At 40.1% G+C, this 21,412-nt stretch overlaps 1 protein-coding gene across 2 annotated transcripts in view; it reads right to left on the bottom strand.

The window, feature by feature from the left end:
- Positions 1-21,412, bottom strand: part of ssbp4 (single stranded DNA binding protein 4) — a 130,989-nt gene that overhangs the window by 95,616 nt on the left and 13,961 nt on the right. For both annotated transcript variants that reach the window (XM_041791851.1, XM_041791850.1), the window contains exons 2-3: positions 15,023-15,095; positions 10,412-10,473 (exon numbers count right to left, since the gene is read on the bottom strand). In XM_041791851.1, the coding sequence (XP_041647785.1) occupies positions 10,412-10,473; positions 15,023-15,095 (135 nt within the window). The remainder of the gene's footprint in view (positions 1-10,411; positions 10,474-15,022; positions 15,096-21,412) is intronic.

The following is a 21,412-nucleotide window of genomic DNA, read 5'->3' as shown; positions in this document are numbered from 1 at the left end:
AGGAAAAAATCATGTGGACTTTATATGAAGGAAGGATAACTTTCAAAATGTCTGCCTGTCTGTACGCTTTGAAGAAAATCGATTAAGAACTACGGCAGCTCATAAATCTCACCTGTCGAGATGGTGGAGCTAAAGTTTAGCTAAGATGCTGATGCCAAACGCAGCACAAACAGACCCGAACATAAACACTTTTCTGAGTTAAAACTCTGAGAAGTCTTCAGTTATCACCGTAACAACAGCCCCTTTATTGACGGGGTTTACAGCCGTAACGTGTTGTTGGGAGTGACTGATTTGGTGACATGATGAATACATCTGAGCATCTGAGCTTGGATTATCAAAAAATTATCTTGTTTTCCCCTTTCTGCTAATTTTTCTCTAAGCAAAAAGTTATTTTGATTCTACAATCAGATTGTTCCAGACCAAATAGGACCGAACCGGACCAAATCGTATCGGACCAAATCATTCTGCATTTTAATGAATCGTAAGTGAATCCAATCCTAGTCTGTAAATCGAGATTGGAATCGAATCGTCTTGAGAAGGAGAGATTCACACCCCTAATATGGTCATATACGTGTTAAGCTGCCCTCTCAACAACAGAGCAAGACTTTATTATTATATCCATCGCTTGCTGTTTAAGAGATTGCTGCTCCATCAGACACGAGCTGTGGTGAAAAAGTGCAATCATCCCAAACCCAATCAGCTTGCAGGGAAATGAAACTGGACACAGGTTACAGTTTAAAAGAGAAAAGAAACAAACAAGAAGGAGCGCAGGAGCAGAGGGAAGGTGATCTAAAATCTCACTGCCTGTTGGGTCTAAAATAAATTATGATTCAAACAGCTGACCAGCGCGTCTGGGAAAAAGTCTCTGCATAATCTGAAGCAGGATCACTGGTAGACGAGAGTTGAAGAAAACCAAGACTTTCATTGTTTTGGTATTAATTCTTTAGGTAAAAAAAAATCTTTTCAGTAGAGTAAAAGTGGAAAATGGTGGATAAAAGGAAACTTTAAAGAAACAGATGATCACAAAATAAAACTTTGGTTTTAATGAAATTGGCTGAATTATCTGGAAAAAAAAAAGCTTGTCTGGCAAAAGTCTATTTCAATCCAAAACACTGACTGCATATTAATAAGGACAACATTCTTCAGTCTACTTCTGTCAGAAGTGAGACCAAAACACCCCCTCATTGTTGTGCCAAGACACAAGGAAGGGAGAGAGCTGGTTGATTGGACTGCAGAATAGAGGTGCACAATACTGGATTTTTGCTAATAAATGCTGATATTTCCATGCTAATGTTGGCTGATACCAAAATATAAACCTTTTGTAATGTAGAAAACACCAAGCGTCTTCTGTTCAAAGAGAAACCGAGTCAAGTGGAGCTGAGAGACGAGCAGGGAAGTAGACGGTCTGGTAGTTGTCTTACCTTTGGGGGTTAATTCAAAATGTTCACTAATAAAATACTTTTTATTTTGAATCGTGGAGTCTTAAATAGAAACTGAACTCCGTATTAAATTTTTACTAAAAATAAACATAAAGTTTTCGGTTCATGAATGAATTTTGCATGATAAGGGAGAAAAGCTGTTAAAGGGGCCACAGTTCTGGGATTGCCCACAAGGCCAGAAGAAGAGCCATTTTCACAGCTTTTCTCCCACATTATGTTAAAATTAAAATTTCTCCACAAAATTGTATGTTTACTGATTCAACGGAGTAGGTTAAGATCAAGATTTTGGGGGTGGGGGGGGCTGTATTTGACAGGACAGTTGAGGTTAGAGACAGAAAATATGGGGGGAGAAAGCAGGGAAAGATATGCACCATACAGACCAGACCAGGATTCAATCTGGTAACCAGGTCATCGAGGACTATAGTCTTTGTATATGGGCACCTGCTCTACCATAAGAGCTAAAGCGGCGCCAGTATAGTGTCATTTTTGTAAAACAAACAAACAAACAAAAACACTCCTCAATAGAGTAGAGGTACGTTTTACGGGTGGAGCTTGGGTGAAAGAACAGACAGCCGATAACAGAGTATAATTGTGGTCCATTACAGGCAAGCAGCACTACACAGGAATGAGACACAGAAACATAAAGAGCAGCTTCTAGTAGCCTGCCTGGCTTTTTCATGCATTCCTCTTTGACCTAATACACAGAATTTCCACAGCCACAATTTCCTGACTGTTACAGCAGCCCTGTCATGGCGGTTGCATTGACTGTTGCATGGACTGTTACAGCGATCATCTTAAAAATTTCTCTAGCTTTGAAACACATAGGAAACATAACTCTTTTGGCTTCACTCCCAGGATGGTGTCGCTCTGTCTATCTACATATACAGTCTATGACAGCTTCCCTGAATCCAGTCTTGATGGGAGCATTGTTTACATATATTTGACAATCCCACCCACATTTAAAAAGAAAACCCTTGTCATCGTTGTTGTCTCTTCCTTTGCAGAAACACTAATCTTTAGAAATTATCTTGGAAGTCAACATTTGCGGTTAATTAGCTGCAGCAATCTGCAAGAAATCTTGTTCTCTGCACCCCCTTGTAATAGTAAATTTTCTATCCAATTATCTAATCATTTCAATCTAATCAGCTCATCATGGGAAGCTCCTTATGGTATTACAGGGAGTCGAGACACACAACTCAGCTTAAAGAAAAGACTTCTACTTCGAGGAGTCATGGGGCAGATTTAAATTACAGCTTAGGGTCATGCAAACTCTTTTTTCCTTCATTCAAATAAGAAATAAAGCTCAAAAATACGAGCCTGGCTGTGTGAGAGCACACACTCACACACAAACACACACTTTGTATCCAGAACAGAGGAGGAAGGGATTAGCGTCCAGCCGTCCAGAAGAAGACAATTACTAAAATTAAATGCCATCACGATAATTATTTGCAATTAACTGTGGTCGGACAAAGACGGTGGTTACAATGTGCTTTCCCATTATAATAAGGAGAGTAAACAAAGACACAGAAAGGCAGGCACACGGCTGCTGGTGGCAGGTCGACATGATAATCCTGTCTGTGTATGTGTGTCTTAAAGCAGTCAGTCAGAGAGTCAGGAGAAAGATAAACACAGAAATTAAGACAGATGGAGATAGAAAAAAAAGTTCAAAAAGTGAAGTTTCAGCTAAACAACCATTTCATCTCCTCCTATTATCAGACCCGGCTCTTCTTAATGGGAAAAAATGTTACAATCAAAGAGCGGGGGCGGGGAAACACAACCTTTCCAGTTGTCTTTATTACTTCAACTCAAGTAGCAGCAAGTCTCCTGGTAGCAGCAAAGCATTCATCAAGCAGGAGGAAACAAACACATCACAGTGCCAGGTAAATCAGGAGCTCTCCCTTTGGACTGTGGCTAATAATTACAGCAACTGTCATCGCAAAAAGACTGACTGCTTTGAAAGATGCAACAACAGTGTGCTACGTGTGTGGTTAGGTACGACTTAAAGTCATGGTGGACACCTGAGAGAACTTCTGGACAGCTATAATACATATGTGTTTGAAACTGTATTGTTTATTAGGACGTGTGCTGCTGACCTCTTGGCAAGATCACCCTTGTGAAAGAGATCTCAGTCTCAAAGGGTTCTCATCTGGTTAAATAGAAGTTAAGTAAAAATATTTATTTAAATACCTGAATAGGCAGTCTTTGTCTACAAGTCAATTCGGTTCATTAATCAGAAGTATTACAACTCCTACTGTCTCAGAACAACTGATATCAGTTAAACCACTCAGTTCATCTAAATTCATCCTCCAGTGTCTTAATTATACAGTTGGTTTCAGGGGAGCCCCATTTTCTGATGTGCACTACAGAGATCCACCTCACATACACCCCACGTACAACAAGTGCAGCACAGTCAGCAACAGTTAACAGTCTTTTTGCCACTCCTTCACACATGCAATCTATTACCTGGACTATTTTGGGGAATTTTCAGATGTGTAGTGCATGTGTGAAATGAACGAATCACTACAACATGTTTAAGGATTTTTCAGCAAGACAAAGTAGAAAGACGAGTATAGCAGCGCTCAGATTCCACTCAGTATGAACAGTGGTTATCACCGGTCAGCTCACTCTTGAATGTTACAGACTTTAACCCTCTGTGTTCACGCATTGACTCATCTATACTTTATACAAACTTTTTATTAAGGGGCTGGCATAAAAATAGGGATCAACCAATTTAACTGTTTGCATTCAAACATGCACCTTTCCCAGAAAATGTCAGAAAAGTCTGCATGGAGTGCCCTCATAAACTTTAATTGGGTATGCCTATGCTGCAATGACAGATGAATTGGAAGATGAAGGCTCACAACATTTTGACAACAATAAAGAGGGTTAACCCCATTATTACTCTGTATGTTTAACTCACACTAGACACAGTTGCCCATACTGAGCAGGACTGCTTCCCCTTTTTAGTCTTTCACTGGCCTGAACTAACTGGGCACCTGGGCACAGTCACCTCTTGAACATACATCTTCACTTTAAAATACACAAGTTTTCTTAACATAGTCTTTCCTGACGGCAACACTACAGACTTTGTGGCTTATTTAGAGCTGTTTTGGTAAGATCCAGCCCCCTAATACTTCTTGATTACACTATAATGCAAAGTAGATTGATTCCCATCCATTATACTTTATGTCCATACGCTTGCATGTTCTCATGCAAGAGAAACCATACTGTGCCAAAGCTGACCTCTTCTATGGGTGCCAGGCCAAGGTGTTCATCCCTGACAGCCACTCTCACAGACCGTTCATCTGAGACACTGTATATCACACAACAGAAAAACACACTGTGACTTCTTTAACAGCTTCTAGTCCACCTGTAACCACTTTTCTTTCTTTTTATGAAAACATACTGTAAAGTCAGAAAAACGAGACTGTAAAAAAGCAGACTGTATTACACTTAAAATTGATGTAACTGATAGAGTCAGTCCATCTCTTGCTAGGCCATGAACCGCTGGTTACAACGAGCAGGTTCATGAGCAGAGGTTGGTTAAACTCCACGATCCTCACAAACAAGAATTCCATCTTAAAACCTTTACACAGAAAAATACTGTTGTTGTGCTCAGGTTTTAATGTGTGTGTGGGATGGGGGTTTGAGAATGGGGGAGGAGGGTCTGTATTGAGGATTGGGAGGCCATCCAGTGAAAACTGGTTAAAGCCATCGATTTTGGGATAAGGAGGAGACAACTAGCAGCAGCCAATAGAAAAGGAGCTAATGACACAATCAACACCTGCAGCCCTCGCTGAGCCTTTTCTTTATCCTTCCACCCATAACAACAGATGTGGATGAGTGACCCCCACCACCGGCCGCCCCCAACATCACCCCCTCCCCCTATTACAACCCATCAACAACCACCAACGCCATCCTACAGGAAGCAGCCGCAGAGACAGGAGGGAAGAAAACCCCAGTGAGGTGCTGAGGAGGAGGACAGCGGGGGCGGGGCTGCTCTTGCGGGCGGCGGGTTCGGGGTCTTAGATTTGTCTGTTTAACACAAAAGAGGCTGGAATGCAAAGAGTTAATCCGTTCGGGGGTCTCTCTTCCGCAAACAAAGGGACAGGCCTCCAGACAAAGGTTGAGGTAGGGGGGAGCGAAGGGTGAGGGACGAGGGAGGTTGGTGGCTTTCCTACCATCTGGAGCTTTTGTTTTGGGGGCTGGAGGGGGGTCTGCTTGGTGGACACAGAACTCCACCTCCCAACCCCTCTCCCCCAAGCCGGACCCCACCCCCAGTGAGTCTGCATGTCCACGTGCTGCGTGGCCCAGACAGACGCCCCTCAGCTAGGTCATACTACACAGGAGCCTTGCCCCACTCACAAATATACACACAGACACTGGGTCGTCCCCCACACAGCCAAAACACATCATTACAGTCTGAACACGACTACCAGCGCTCTCTCCAGTCTCCCTGAGTCTTCTCTGGCTCTGGTGAGGGCAAACTTAACCCGACTGTATGTTTGTGTATGTCACTCTGTCAGCATTACAGCTAGCTGTCCAATTGAGTGCTGTCAGGTTGAGAGAAGCCAGGCTCTTTAAGGAACATTATGAACCGTGTCAACAGGCTGCCCAATTACAACACACACAGGGGCCAGGGAGAGAATGAATGAATGAAGCGGCACGTCCGGGTTTATTATACAGGGCCAGTCGGGGGGTGGGGGGGGCTATGGGGATGAGCAGGATAGCATGAATGACAAACAAAGCGATCCCTGTCAAACCTCTTATCCCAGCTCACTTTTGGCTCTCGTGCTGCCTTGCAGAGGATTCAGCCTCTCAACCTCCCTGCCTGCTCGCCTGCTTCATTCTTTGTCTACATCCTTTCCAGCTGCCCAGCTTCCTCCTGCCTGCCTGTCTGCTTCCCTCTTCTAGAGGGATTTTTAGCTTCTGGCTTGACAACTGGAAAAGGGGGAATCCTACATGTGGGAGTTCCCAATCCTTCTCGTTCAGACATGGAGAGAAACAGTGTACGTGTCAGGCATGAAGCCCACTGACAATGTCCTTCCAGCCATGAAAATAATGCCCTCTGTTCATCATAAAGAAATATGACTTTTTTTAAGAACACCTTGAAAAAGATCATTCCACATTTATGTTTTGGTTTCTTAAGTCAGTTCAAAAAGTTACAAAGTTTGACTATAGAAAATTTAAGGGGAAGGGAGTGGCACCCACACAGACTGTTCTGAAGCCTGGCAATGGTGGCTGCAATATTGGAAATGCCAACTCCAACAAACTTTCAGCAAAGCTTGAAAAAAGTGGATTTCAGGGCACAGCCTTGCCACCTGGCAAATGGCTACACTGTGCCCATCTGTCAGTCAAATGAGCCATAGCGCCAATCACAAAGAGATTACACAGAAAGTGTTTAACCAGGCTGGAAACGCGTTTAACTCTGCTTTAAAAATGGGCTATCCTTTTATTTAATATCAGCTCCTGATGGCTCTCTGATTGGTCCACCTACCCACAAATCAGAGAGCCCCTCCCCATATCAGCCATTGCTGCTACTTGTCGTTAGACAAACTTTGGCCTGGGTCATGTCTTTTAATTGTGTTGTTGAGAAAATTTCAGCTTTTTCAACTACTTCAGCATTGTCAGAAGATGTGCCTGATGTGACTGCAAGCAGGCCTGCTCTCAGTAATGATCGGGCCCCTGAAAGGATCCAGCAAATGTGTCCTCACTAAATCAGATATTTTCATAATAATGCACGTGTTATATATTTGAAATCCTCCCTCCTACATTAAAATGTAAACCGATTTTTTTTTTTCCAACAAATAGTTGAGGTGATGTGTTGAAAGCCCACATTTTGACATATACAAAAGAATAGACCTGTACCATTTTCAAAAGAGTGGATTTTGTAAGATATAACTAGCTACATTTAACAAAAGAAAAATAAACAGTTTGAAAATAGAAAAATGAATAAATCTAGAAATTAAACGAAGAAAAACACGACTGCAAGTTTGCAATTACTAAAGCAACCAAAACCGTCACATCCAGCTCACTTAGAGAACCAAGTCCATTCCAAAGGCCTCATGCAAGATTTTCACAATTTGCATCAAAATTGCATTCCATCTTTAGGTCAAAAGTGAGTAAAATGTTAACACCAAGAGAGTCAGCTTCATTCAGAGTGATTTTTTCAGTTTGGTGAGGTCCATTTTACTGATATTTATCATATATAGACTTTGACAGATCTGCTAAGAAACTAGAGGGGAAAAAAGTACTCCTTATAACTCCAGACTTCAATCATCAAGTTTTCTTTGGTTTCACAGTCACGTGATGAAGGCAGGCACTGATGCCACATTACCACCAGGACAGGCTCCCTCAGTCGCACAGGGCGGCCAAACACTGTGTAACATAACCCCCCTCTCACCCCTCTTGATAAAGAGATTTTATCAATCGTGCTCAATATAATGTGGCTTTTTTGTTGGAAACATTTTTATTAAAAAAAAAACTCTTTCATGTCAATTAGAAAACAACGTGATGTTGATTTATCAAAAAATATAAAAGGTTAAATAAGTGATGGTAAAAATATCCTCCCCCTTTTAAGTGACTAACCTAATTCAACAGAGGTCCAGCCAATTGGTGCCAGTAGCCTCACAATTAGTGAAATGGGGATTGCCTGAATGCAGTGAATGTGTATCAAGTGACTGTAGTTTAAATACACCTGTGTCTGGAAGGTCCAGTCACTGGTTAATCAGTATTCCTGGCTACCGCTACACCATTAAGACAAAAGAACACACCATGCAACTCAGAGAAAAGATTATTGAAAAGTATAAGTCAAAAAACCTTTCAAAAGCCCTGAACATCCCTCAGATTCCACTCAAATCTGTCATCAAGAAATGAAATGAATATGGCACATGTTTAAATCTGCCTAGATCAGGCCATCCTCACAACCTGAATAACCTTGGAATAAGGAGACTAGTGACAGAAGCCACCAAGACACCTGTGACTACTCTGAAGGAGTTTCAAGCTTCAGCAGCTGAGATGAGAGAAGCTTTGAATACAAAAAAAATGTTTCCTGGGTTCTTGAAGCTTTATGGGAGAGTGGCAAAGAGAAAGCCACTGTTGAAGAAAACTCAGATTAAATCTCCACTAGAGTTGCCAAAAGGCATGTAAGAAACTCAACGGTCAAGTGGAAGAAAGTTCTTCGCTCTGATTAAACCAAATTGGTGTCTTTTGGCCTTCAGACAACACTGCACACCACCACAAACACACTTTCCCCACTGTGAAGGATGGTGGTGGCAGAATCATGCTGTGGGGATGCATCTCGGCAGCCAGTCCTAGCAGTCAGACTGATATCTGCTTAAATTAAATGCAGTTTGACTTGAAGTACATCACTACAATTTACCAAAGACAGTCATCTGTGGGTATTAAAAAGAGGCCAGAAACTTTGCTTCCTGCCATTTATATGCAGGCTGCAGTAATCGATTCATTTTGTAATCGAGTATTCTATCAGTTCTTCTGGTGAGTAATCGAGTACTCCAATAAGAAACATTGCATTTTTTTTTACCAATCTTTTTTGCATTTTTAAGAGAAGTAGTACTAGACAAATGAGAAAAGAAACAGGGCCCCTCAAATGAACTACTTATGTATTAAAAATTGGTATTAACAGGTTCTCTAAAGAAAATATATTTTACAAAGTGCAATGAATTATTATTATCAAATCATTCGAGATGCTGAAATGTATTGAAAAATACGCTGTAATCAAGACGTCAGTGCGTTGAATTTAAATTATTTATAATTAAATGTATAACATGTGCACACAGAAGAGAGGAAGAGAGAGAGGGGAAAAGCACCAAAACAGGACTTGAATCGTGGCGCCTGACAGTTTTCTGGAAAAGCTGTAGGGCCAATCAGAGAAGTTTATGAAATGCCCTGAAGTCCGCAGACACAAACTGAGCGCTGTCTTACACCAGCGAGTCATGCAGGCAGCGCATAAAGTCGGAGATCTGCGTAGGTTCACCGGTGCAGGCATAGTGCCATATTTGCCATGAAGCCACACCAGCTGCGTAACACAGGACGTGTGCCTGTAAACGTCACTGCATCAACTTCTCTTTCCTCCTGATTTACACACATCAAATCATGCATGTTACGTTTTAGTTACATTGAAAACAAGTGCATTGTGCCACATAAATAGCCGTCCGTGCGAAACACTGCATGCCGTGCAACACACAGCGCGATGTCCGAGCTTACAGCATGGGCGTATATGGATACAGGACTGATTTGAGCAAAGCCTCGAGGCAGACAATATGCCTTGAGAATTGTTTTAAATTGAATCACCCAAATAATTCAAGGATTCGTTTCAGCCCTATTTATATGTGACTGATTTCAATCCATGGAAGCACACAGAGTGACCTCAGACAGGTCTGAAGCACCAAAACCAAGGTTTGATCAGAAAGACATGTAAAACTGAACAAACTTGGCATTTAAAAATGTGAGTGTAGAGGATCTTTGTCTTTCTAATAGGACTGCTCCACTGTTCTGCCTACTATGCTGTCACTTAGATACTGTCTACTGATGTTATCTGTACATTTTAGCAGCCTTGCAAACAGACAAGCCTATTTTGTCTCATTTAATCATGCATATATGCAAAATGTCAATAAATGTAGGCTTAGAAGCAGGGACTGATACTGTCACCCATACTTCCTGTTGTGTCTGATTTGTCTTTGATTGAACAGTACACTTTGATATGAGGTTTAAAATAAACAGTTCCAGCTTAACTAAGCGAGTATAGAGAGTTAGCTCGCTTGTCAATCAGAGGGACGCCAGGAGAACAGCACTTAAACATGTGTAAAATGATGCACTCAGCATTCCCTGCAATTACTCTCCCTCTCCACCCCTGCACATTCTTTCAGACCATCAAGAGTACTTGTACTGTGTGAATGTGAGCAGTAGAAAAACATAGGTGGTCAAAAAGAGAAGAATGAACATATACATACCACCACCATGAGTGTAGAAATCCTGGCGGTTCTCCGAGTGTGATGTTCTTCTCCCATCGGATCTAAGAGGAGGAGAGAAGACAAAAGAGGGAGTTGAAAAATTAGACACTGCTGCATGTTTTATGCATAATGTAATCATTTTGCTCAACTGTCAGTCCGACTTTAGACAGACGGACTGCGGCAGACTGATAGTGGGACGGAAAAATAGGCCAGCGGGCAGCACGGTGGAGTGCAGTGCAGCGAGGAGTCTGTGGATAAGAAAGTGTTTCTGTCTTGAAGCAGCGGCCCTCTATGCTGCCCTCACACACCAGCAGAGCTCCTGTCTGTATCTGGACACCGAGATAAGATCCAGAGAGAGATAGGAGACCCTGCTCCCTGCTTCACACACTCCCTCTGACATGACTCTGTACACACATTCCTTGCATACATACATTATTCAGCCAGGTGTGTAAGGGCAGCATGACAGCAGCAAGATTAGCCTGCTTTTTCTTTCTATACATTCAAAGAAAAGTTGATCTCAGCGTCAGATCTCTGTTTGTTATTCTATAGATTTCCCCAGTGCAGTTTATAGTGATGTGATGTGCAGTATGTGGGCCGGGCCTGTTGATTTAATGCTGCTAAAGAGCTGAGTGCTGCGCTGTGCAGGAGAGCAGAGAGTAGCAAAGTCCTCTCGGGGACACGAGTCTATTGTGTGTATACTATAAATGTGGCTGTGTAGTTTGTGTGTGTGTTTGTGCCTCAGTGAAGAGGAACAGAGGCTAATTGAGGAAGGAGAGTCCAGGTGATAGCGCTCTCATTAGATGGCACTGTGCAGGTGTGTGTGCTTTCAGTATTCCTGCAAGAATATATGTCCCTGTATATTTAAACATTTTGGTGTGTATTTCTGTGTGTGCGTGAGAAAAAGAGAGATGTACATGGGTGGAAACTGAAAAATTCTACATGCACACACAGAAAACAATGAGCCTCAAACAACAGATGCATAACAGAAAAAATTGAACTGAGGGACACAAACTGGCTTCACATTAACACTGCACATACAGAAAAAAATCTTTTTTTAAATGTCAAAACTTGTTGCAATATGTTGATTTTTACTGTGCATTTTTCATGCCCTGTGTGTTGGAAAAAATGTGCAAAATAGTGCGTCATACCTGTTTTTGCAGAGTTTTTTTAATCCCACATAATGAGTGTAAATTCTAAGTAATCTTTGCATCACATTTGTGTTTTTGTGATGCATTTTTATGAACAATATGCAAGAAAAAGAAAGTAGTGGTACTTGTAATGCCTTGGTTCCCAACCTGGGGTCAGTGAGATCTCAGGGAGGGTGCCAGGCTCCATCTGTTTATAAGTTATATAAATACATATTAAGTTCAACTTAGGTTTAACACACACGGCTTATTAAGTTAGTGTATTCTGGAAATGATATAATGAGATAACTTTGTAAATTAATTTGAAATGATAATAAAAAATCTTGTCTAGTTGACTCCATTTCTGCCAAAACCAAGACCTGAACCAGAGACCCCTTTACTGTGAAGTAAAGAGATCTGCAGTCAGAAATCTTGTGTGGAAAATGCACTGATTTATTTTTTATGCATATATGAATAAAAATGTGCATTAAAATTTGCAACCTTTCTGTTTTTGCAGCACATTTAGGAGCGAAATTTGCAATTACAACTAAGCAGCAACATTTAAATGACATCTGCTTTACCTGTGAATTTTGCATCATTTCTGTTTTTGCAGTGCATTTTAGTCCCAATGATGAAGTTAAAAATATTGTAAAATTTGCATTGTACTTGTTTTTTCAGAGCATTATTTAAGCTCCTTGCATGTATTATTCATGTTTTATCCCTTTTCTTATCAAAGTTTTTCTTAATATGGTTTGATTTTTTTTTTAAATCAAAAATCAAAGACAGGGCGCTCAAGTTTGTTTCGAGAAAACTTGAGAACATGAGATAAGTGCTAACATGCTATTTTTACACCATCTGATGTAAATGAGAAGATCAGGTCGTGTCTGTTTGCACCTTTTCCTCAGATACCCAGCACATAAACACTTAGCACATGCTAACAAGAGCTACATGAAGGGGAAAGGTGAAATTGCTGTTTGCTCCATCTGTATCCATAACTGTCTAATCCAAATACACTCACTGTGGCTGTTTAAAACAACTCAATACAAACAACAGCACAGCTGAAATAAACACTATCATTAAGCAATATACCGTTGCAGGCACAACATTTGAGACAACTGGCGTCAAATTGACTTTGCAGTCTTGGCATGCACGCCTTGTGGACAAGGGTTGTTTATGTGTGTGTTTGTGTTGTTTAATCCGGTCTGTCCATGTTTGATTCCACAAGTGTGTGTGGATCAGTGTGCTACCCAGAGCTGCAGCCCTTTCCAGCAGTTCACATATAACGCTTAATCTCTGAGAGGAGATTCACCCTGAAATGAGCGAGGCGCTCTGCACCCTGTCCACTTTATCTCTCCTTGCTGCTCAACAGTCTTTGCTTCATATTTCAGACACTTGCTTGTGGTCATTGGCAGCTGGGCCGGCCTGCAGGATCTCTGCTCTTCATGTGGCCTGCCTGTCTACCTGCTCGCTACATTCAAAGGCAGACTGTTTCTGCATGACTGACACGTACAAAACCAGAGATTTGGGGAGGATATTGGTTAGTTTTTGGTATCTGCTTTTATTTTCTTAAGTTTTTTTTTTCTCTCACAGAATAAGCTTCTGTTTCTGAGGGACAAAAACTTCAGTTTTACAATTTAAAAAACATTTTTTTTTCTTGTTGTACAGAGAGTACGATAAGAAAAGTTATACCATTCTAATCTCTGTTCTGTCAACATGAAGCCACAGTCAGTTAGCTTAGCTTAGCTAACAGACAGGAAAAGAGGTGTCTGGGGAATCCTCACCTTTAGCCCTAAGAGATGGAAAATACAAACTGTTTGTAACTCTATTTATGTCAGAGAACATGTTTTCGCTCTTCTCCTGATCGGCCTTGGCATAAGTATCATCCACATCATGCTTCTCTGATGGTAGATACAGCAGCTTTTGCCTGTCCAGCTTCCTGCAGCTGTGCATGCATACAACCTAATTTTGTCTTGGTGCTCTGATTGGCCCGTAATGAATGTGGCACAGAATGTTCCTCCAATCACCTTCCAAGAATTTTTTTTAAAGTCCTGCCCTTCCCACACGCACTCTATGGGAGCTTTCTCAGATGAATGTGAAATATAGCCATGATGCATGAGATATATGAAAAAGTCTGTCTGGTGTAACAAGTTAGCTGCTGTTAAAAAATGAATAAATAAATCCAAAATTTTAAAATGGTCATTCATACCTAGAACAGCCATAGAGGTAGATAGATGTGAAACTCCCTTATCTAGAAGTTTTGTTTTACAAAGCTTTAAATCAGTTGTCTCTCCGTTTTGCAGTGATTCTTTTACTTCTTTTTATTTTAGGTAATCTGTGAAAAGATCGCCCTGTGGTTGTTAAATCTGTTTAATCTTAATCTATTTTAACATCTGTTGATGCATTTTTAATGTGACAAATGCACACGGTACAACTCTCAGCTTTCATATTATGTCGTATAAACTGTTATAGCATCAGATAAGTTCATTTCTTGAAGCAATCAAGGAAATAACTTTAGTATCTAACCAATGAGAAATCAGGATGATTAAACAGTACTTTATTCAGTCAGTGATAAATATTCGTGGACTTCACAAATTTTTTATCTTTTCCCTATAAAGCCGTGTTAATCGAACATTGTGGGACTAATGTAGAGTTATAAAACATAATCCACTGTCATTAGATGCCTTGTCACCTCAGATATTATTTAATCATATCGTTGATTTTATAGACAGCAATCAATGTGGCAGGTCATAAACCTACTGGTTTAACCAAGGACTGAGGACAGATTATTTAAGAGATTTGAGATACACCCACAAAAAGTCATCTTAATGATGCCAGTCTTAAGGTGAATGGCACTCTCTTTGTGTTTAAATTCATTTTAAGTGAAGCTGAATAAAGCCGAGTTGTGGTGCAGGAGATGTACTTAACACAGAACTATTAGCAGGAAAGACGTCCATTAAGGAAGAGGATGCAACACATCAGAGGCCTCACCTCATGGACGGTTCAGAGGCCTCATATGAATCTAATAAGTCAAGCAGACCTGGGACATGTGGCTTTGTTTGGAACTGTGTCAAATATTAGAGATGTAACTTGGCACAGAGTAGCTTCACTTCTTAAATGTCAGGGCAGAAAGTGAGCAACAACACATGCTTACAATATGTCAAACTGCTCTAATTACACAGTGTTTATGATTACAAATGAGAGCTAATAACAAGGGCGGGTAATCATATTAAGCAGCCCAACTGATGTCATGTTTACATTGTGTTTAATTAATAAACAGTCAGAAGAACATTGCTGCTGTTCAGAAGTCATAAAAAACACTTGGCTGATTAAAGTAGTAATATTTTTAGACTTATCTACGTTTAAAGCTTGTGGTAAGATTGCTCCAGCTGCTTGAACCAAGAACAACTTATAATGTGAATTCCATCCGCGGCTGTACAATAGAAGGGGAATCACACATGCAGGAAGTTAAGCTGGATGAACGTCTTACCTCTGACAGGAAGGTCTGTGCTGATTTCTGTGCGCCAACATGCAGCAAATACTCGTACACGTATAAAGCTAACCTGGAAAACAGAGAGAAGAGACAGAGGGGAAAATGCAGCATTAGAGATTAGAGTTTTACATTTTATTTGCCTTTAAAAGAGCATGATTTCACCCACAAAAAAAAAAAAAAATCCTCCTTTCCTTTCCTCTTGATGTGTCGTCCTGTAGTCCACTGACTCCAGTCCAACAAGTTTTAGAATACTGCTTCGACTATTCCTGTTATTGTTCAGCATAATAAGCATGTCTATACTTATGTGTCATTTACAACGATCTTAAGACTGACTCTCTCATTTCTCTGTGACAATTTTCAGAGCATTTCACCTCCGTGAGGGCTTTTTGTCTCTTAGCTAACACTCTGGTTTTTATAGTAATACTTTTTATCTGTACTTTTCATTCTGGAACTCAACATCATTGTAGATAAGGGGAACCTAAATGATAATTGAGGTTTATATAGAGGTCAGTGATGATAATAATGACGATGTAAAGGCAGGAAAAAACAGTGTGTGACGTATTTATAATGTTAAACTCCTCTTACAAAAATGTCCTCAAATGATCAGTTCATGTCTTGTCATTATGGATTATATGAAGTATGACTAGAAGACTGAGCATCCAGGCATCGCCCTGGAGTTCAAGCTCACAACCTAACAAGTTAAAAGGCCTCTATAGCTCCAGCAGAGCCCTTCCGATATATGTGAGTGACATGAGATCTATGGGTGGTCAATCATAGGAAAAAACACAGCAATGACAGCAAAATACAACAAAGAGGCAAAAAACTGCAGTGCTTGACTAGGACTGGACATAAAAACAAACTTAACATACAACAAGAGGTCATTCTTTTGAGTATTAAAGGCAAAGAACATGTCATACATCTACATATTCACACCTTTCTAAACCGATTCAACACACATTTACAACTTTTCCTCTTGCTACTGTGTTCTGATAGCAAATGACACTTAAAAAAGAAAGCTTCACTAATGATTTTCAAATGGTGATGTAAATTTTGATTATGCAAGATTCCACCATTAAAAGATTTTGGCATAAAATATGAAACTGTCTTTTCTCTACAGATAGAAATGTTTTATCCATAAATGTCTGATTAAATTAAGAATATAAGACCGTGAAGCCACTGCCTGCTACGAATTACAAAATAGTCTGAAATGTAAGTAAATTCTGCAGTCGGGGAGCTCTCAGTCTAAACAGCAACGACTCTGCCCAACTCCACAGCTGACTTTTATTTTGATTTGAGAAGTCTGTTTAACAAAAACTGCACTCCATAAGGTGTATTTACCTAACAGTGAAGCAACATTCTCGTTTAATGGATGAATTTCACATGATAAGGGATAACAGTTGCACAAAAGTAGCCTTTTGGTTCACACTGTGAGGTACCTGCAAAGCACTCTTGGACTGCTTACATCGTTAACCAGGAAGGCCAGATTTAATTGTTTTTATGCCTCATTTTGGAAAGTTCATCTATGAAATGAAAACATTGCTGTTTTTAAAAATACAACTTATGGATATTTTCAGAAATGTCTTGTAGAGTCACAACATTATGTGGGTGGGGGGTTGGGGGATAGGGTTGCACATTACTGGAGCACTTCAGCGACACAATTAGATGTCTGAGGCTCGATGTTATAGCAGGATGACTGCCAGTTGTCCCATAATTGGGAGGTTGGGAGTTGACCCCAAACTCCTGCAGTCACATGACTTTGTTTCCTTGGGCAAGACACTTAACCCCACTGCTCCCTCTGCTGTGTAAATGGGTATGAATTCTCCATAGCAACCTCTGCTATCAGTGTGTAAATGTGGAGTGATGAAGTGAAAAGTTGTGAATGGATAGGTGTGAACTGTGATGTAAAGTGCTTTGAGTTAGACTACTAGGACAGCGCTATATAAGCTCAAGTCAATTTACCATTTACCACAGTTAAACAACTGTGGCCCAACACACAAGTAAGCAGCACAAAGCCTGAATGAAATGCAGCAACAGATTCAGTGGCAGCTGAATGCAGTCTTTGATGAATCCTCCACTGTTTCCACAGTAATGATAGACTTTTTAAACCTATCATGAAACCCTTGAAACAACCTGTTACATTGTTAAAAATTAAGGAGTTCTTTGGTTTTTAAATCTTTCTGTATCAAGGTGACTGATTTTTGGAAGAACTGTGTGGTTGCTCACCTTCTCTAAACAGCCGATCCATGCCTATGACTTCTTTTGTTGATGTCTTGGGCTTGCTAAACATTAGATCAACGGTTTTCAACTGTTGGACCAGGACCCAAAGTAAAATGTTCAACAGTGATTAAAAGGACTTTTCACAGGACCTTTCAGCTGTCTTTGCCAGGGGGTTTCAAGGAATATGACAGGGTTTTTCACCTGAAAACGTAAATGAATTTCTGAGAACCTTCCTAAAAACTTTTTGGAATCTGATCTGGAATGAGTCTCAGGGTGTTTACTCATCTACATCATCTAGTCCAGACTGTCAAACTTTTCAATTTGATCCAAACCTAAATGACAGGTATGAAACCTCCCCGAACCATGGTCTGGACCAATCAACTGGTTCGGTCCAGACCAAACTGAATCACGGTCCAGTTCACGCCCCACATGAAAGCATTATTTTGAAAGATTCTGACCTCAGTATCCGTGACAGGAAATGACAGCATGAGAACCAGAAAAAGGAAATCCAACACCAAAACAAAATGCGAGATATAATGTCCTGGAGTTGGCAATGTTGGTGGTGGTAAATCAACAGTAGTATGGTGGTGGAAATGACTATTTTTTCCTTTCATTTATATATAAGCTACATGTGTTTTTCAACGTGTGGACATCAACTAATGAGTGTAAAATATGGACACATAACCTATGTAGTTAATGACGATTTCACATTGGTTTGTCATGCAAAGTCATAATTACAGTGTGAACCAAAACCACCCAAGCCAAAAATATATACAATGTAACAGAAGCATGAGCCTTGTCCTGGACCTTGGTCCAGGCTTTTAGGTGTGAAACACCCTCAGAAACTTTAAGGAATCTTCTACCATACTTTGCCAGAAACCTTTGGGTGTTTTCTTCAGTCTTTGTTTTGTCATATTTTGTACTATCTGGGGTCCAAACAGCACTATGTCTCATTAAATAAATCTGGTTGAGAAAAAATATCAGAAATTTGGGTCACGGTTTCTCTATCTGGCATTGTAAATAACATTTTCAGGTTAGGGCTGTCACAGAGGGAATACCTGGCCACTGAGGATGAGCAGACTAGGTAGCTCCACCAACCATGCAAAGTACTTTAACAGCTCACAAATGGAAAACCAACTGTCCCGTCTTCAGCCCAGATTTCACCCATATTCTTTCCTTGTTTTTTCGCTGCAAAACAGAACACGCCTGTTGATGATGATGCTGATCATCATCAGGTTTGTTTTTTACTTCTGAAGGCATGTTTGATCCTGTAAGTGTCTGTGAGATTTGGTGTATAAAATCATTACAACAAACAGCCGGTGTGTGGTCTGTCCAAATTGCCTAAGGTGTGAGTTCAGAACATCATAATGTAAAAACCAGGTTGAAACTGTCCTTCGGCTTGCCGTCTCCCATGCTTTTGAAATCAGATAAGATTTGAGAATCATGTAGTATGTTGTTAGTATTACCAACTCTTCTAACAATATGAGCAAATTTGGTCCAAAACTGCTACAGCAGGTTAAAAGAGAAAACTCAAATGATAAGTAAATGTGTTATTATGAACCTGAGAAAAACATCAACTTAGTAGATATTCAAAAATGGCAAAGTCCTCACTTGACAAAACACCACCAATCAACTTTTTCCTTGTGTAGGAACAATGAATAACCTCAGTATTTTAACTACAATGAAGAAGTCTAGACAGTCATTACAGCGTCTGAGTACAACTGTATTCAGGTCTGAAACAGCAGCGGAGACCCGATGTGTTCCTGAGTACTGAGGTAGCTTTTCTTCATGCTGATCGCATGCAAAAAGGCCAGAGCAGACACAGTTATTTGGGTTGACACCTGATGATACTGAATGAATCAATGATGAGCTGGTGAGGTGAATGACCTGACTCCTGATCCTCTCAGAGATAACTCTGAGTTTCAACAAAAAATCTTGACAACCACCTGCTAACATAAAATGATCTCTACAGCCGGCCCAGAACAGGTTCAAGTAGCGTTCGACAGATGATGCTATCACCTCTTCTATTTCTCTCGCTTACATCAGAAACAACTGTACCAACACTGAAGTGTAAACACACCTTTAAAAGAGGAAATCAGAATCGGACAGAGAGTTTCATCACAGTGTGTGGATGTTGGGATGATGCAGTGACGTAGAGAGGGTCAGTGTCTCTCACTAATAAAGACCCAGTTACAGCATGCATGTGTTGCTCAAAAGTGGAGCAAACTGTGTCTTGTAAATGTTTAATATTGACCTCAAATGGAGATGCTGTTAAGATAAACTGACCAGTGTTGTGTTTCTGCATGATCTAAAATGTTCAATTTTGTGTTATCTGAAAGACAACAACATAAAACTGAAGTTCTGTGGGATTTGTTCATGTTACTTCACTTCTTTTCACACCTTTGTGGATAAGGACCAAGCAATGTTGCCATTTAATAATATGAACTGGAAAGAACAATTTGTAGAATATACATGCAAAAAAATGTTAAAAGCGTTAAAGCACCATAAAGAGGTCAAACGTGTTCTCTCCTCTCCAAGTTTAACGTCTGTAATAACAGTAACATACAGCAAGCGTGCTCGCTTTAGAAAGCGCCCCTGTCGACTGCACCGGATTGTTTTGGTGTGTCTTGAGCTCAGTGCTGCAGTGATTCATCTTATATTAGCTGAAATAACTGCTAAAGGTGTGTTTAACTCATGACTTGCTTGTTTTAAGTCCAAGATGATTCAAAGAACAAAGACTGTGGCTTAAAATGAGTTCAGGGAAAGGAGGGAAAGTACACAAGTACCATGTTTTAGTGCCTGCTGACCACCAAATAACATTATAGACACACGCTGCCACTTTATGACTGAACTTTTATTAAACCCAATCTCATTTGTTCTATGTGTTTTATTTGAATACAAATTTTGTTTTAAAAATTCACAGTTTAATTTATAAATAAACGTTTATGTTTAATCAGGTAATATCAAGTAAACTTGTTCTATAATACTTATGGCAGTAAATAATCATTGTTTAATGGATGGATGAAAGATACACCACGATGAGTTGTAAATCTGTCGATGAGATTTTCATTCTCAGTGACCACATTAGCAAAGGTTGGAGGCATTGTTTTGGGGGTTTTCACTTGTGCACTTAATATTTCAAAAAATCTATAGAGGGAATTTCTTGAAACTTTGCACAAATTTCTAGTCTGAGGCAATGATGATCTGATTGATTTTGGTTCTCAGGCCTTACTGTATGTACATCTCTTGTTAGTAAATGCAATATCTGAAAAATGTTTTAAGGGTTCTTCTTCAAGCTTAGCAAAAATGTCCAGTTGGTATCACAGTTGAACTTATAATATTATGGAAAACAAAGGTCAAGGTCATTGAGCCACATGTTCATCCCTTGCTTGTAACTGTAACACTAAAACTTAAGGGGGTTATCTTGAAACTTTGCACAAATATTCACTATGACTCAGAGATGAATTTATCATCTGGCCTCATGTTCATATATTTCAGGATGCTTAGAGGGATTTTTCTTCAAGCTTTGTAGCTTATAGGTCAAAGTTTAAGGTCATTGGGTTTAGTGTTATCTCTTGTTTTTAAATACAATATTTAAAATCTCTGTGAGGGATTTCCTTCAAACTTTGCACAAATGTCCACTCTGACTCAAGTATGAACTAACATCGTCAAAGGTCTAGGTCAGTGGTTCCCAACCTTTGGTCAGGGACTCCCTAGGACCCCTTAATCATGACAAAGCACTTAAAAAACTGTTTATAGAATGGTCTTAGGGTTTATATATATCAGCTTGTCTTTGAAATGCGTAGGGGAGGCTCCAAGGAAAAATGGTTGAGAACCACTGGTCTAGGTCATTGAGCCACATGTTTATCCCTTGCTTATGAGATCTTTAAAAAACCAACTATCAAACAAATCTTCATTACTACCTTCATCTTCTCTACCTACCACTGTACTGTCATTATCTGACATTTATATACGTGAGAGAGGCATATCACCACCATGGTGGTAGCTCTAATTTTGTAAGAAAACACAGATCAAACTTGTCCAGGGTAAGATCAGCAAAGAGATAAGAAATAAACACAAAGCAAAAGTTCCTCAGGAGATTCAAGCCCAACACAGAAACTGTTTTATAACAGTATGCTCAGTCTCCATTTTAAACAACACTCCCAGCAC

Source organism: Cheilinus undulatus, linkage group 7 (assembly GCF_018320785.1).
Source record: "Cheilinus undulatus linkage group 7, ASM1832078v1, whole genome shotgun sequence".
NCBI classification, from domain to species: Eukaryota; Metazoa; Chordata; class Actinopteri; order Labriformes; family Labridae; genus Cheilinus; species Cheilinus undulatus.
The sequence above is the reverse complement of the archived record's forward strand: the minus strand, read 5'-3'. Positions and strand labels throughout refer to the sequence as shown.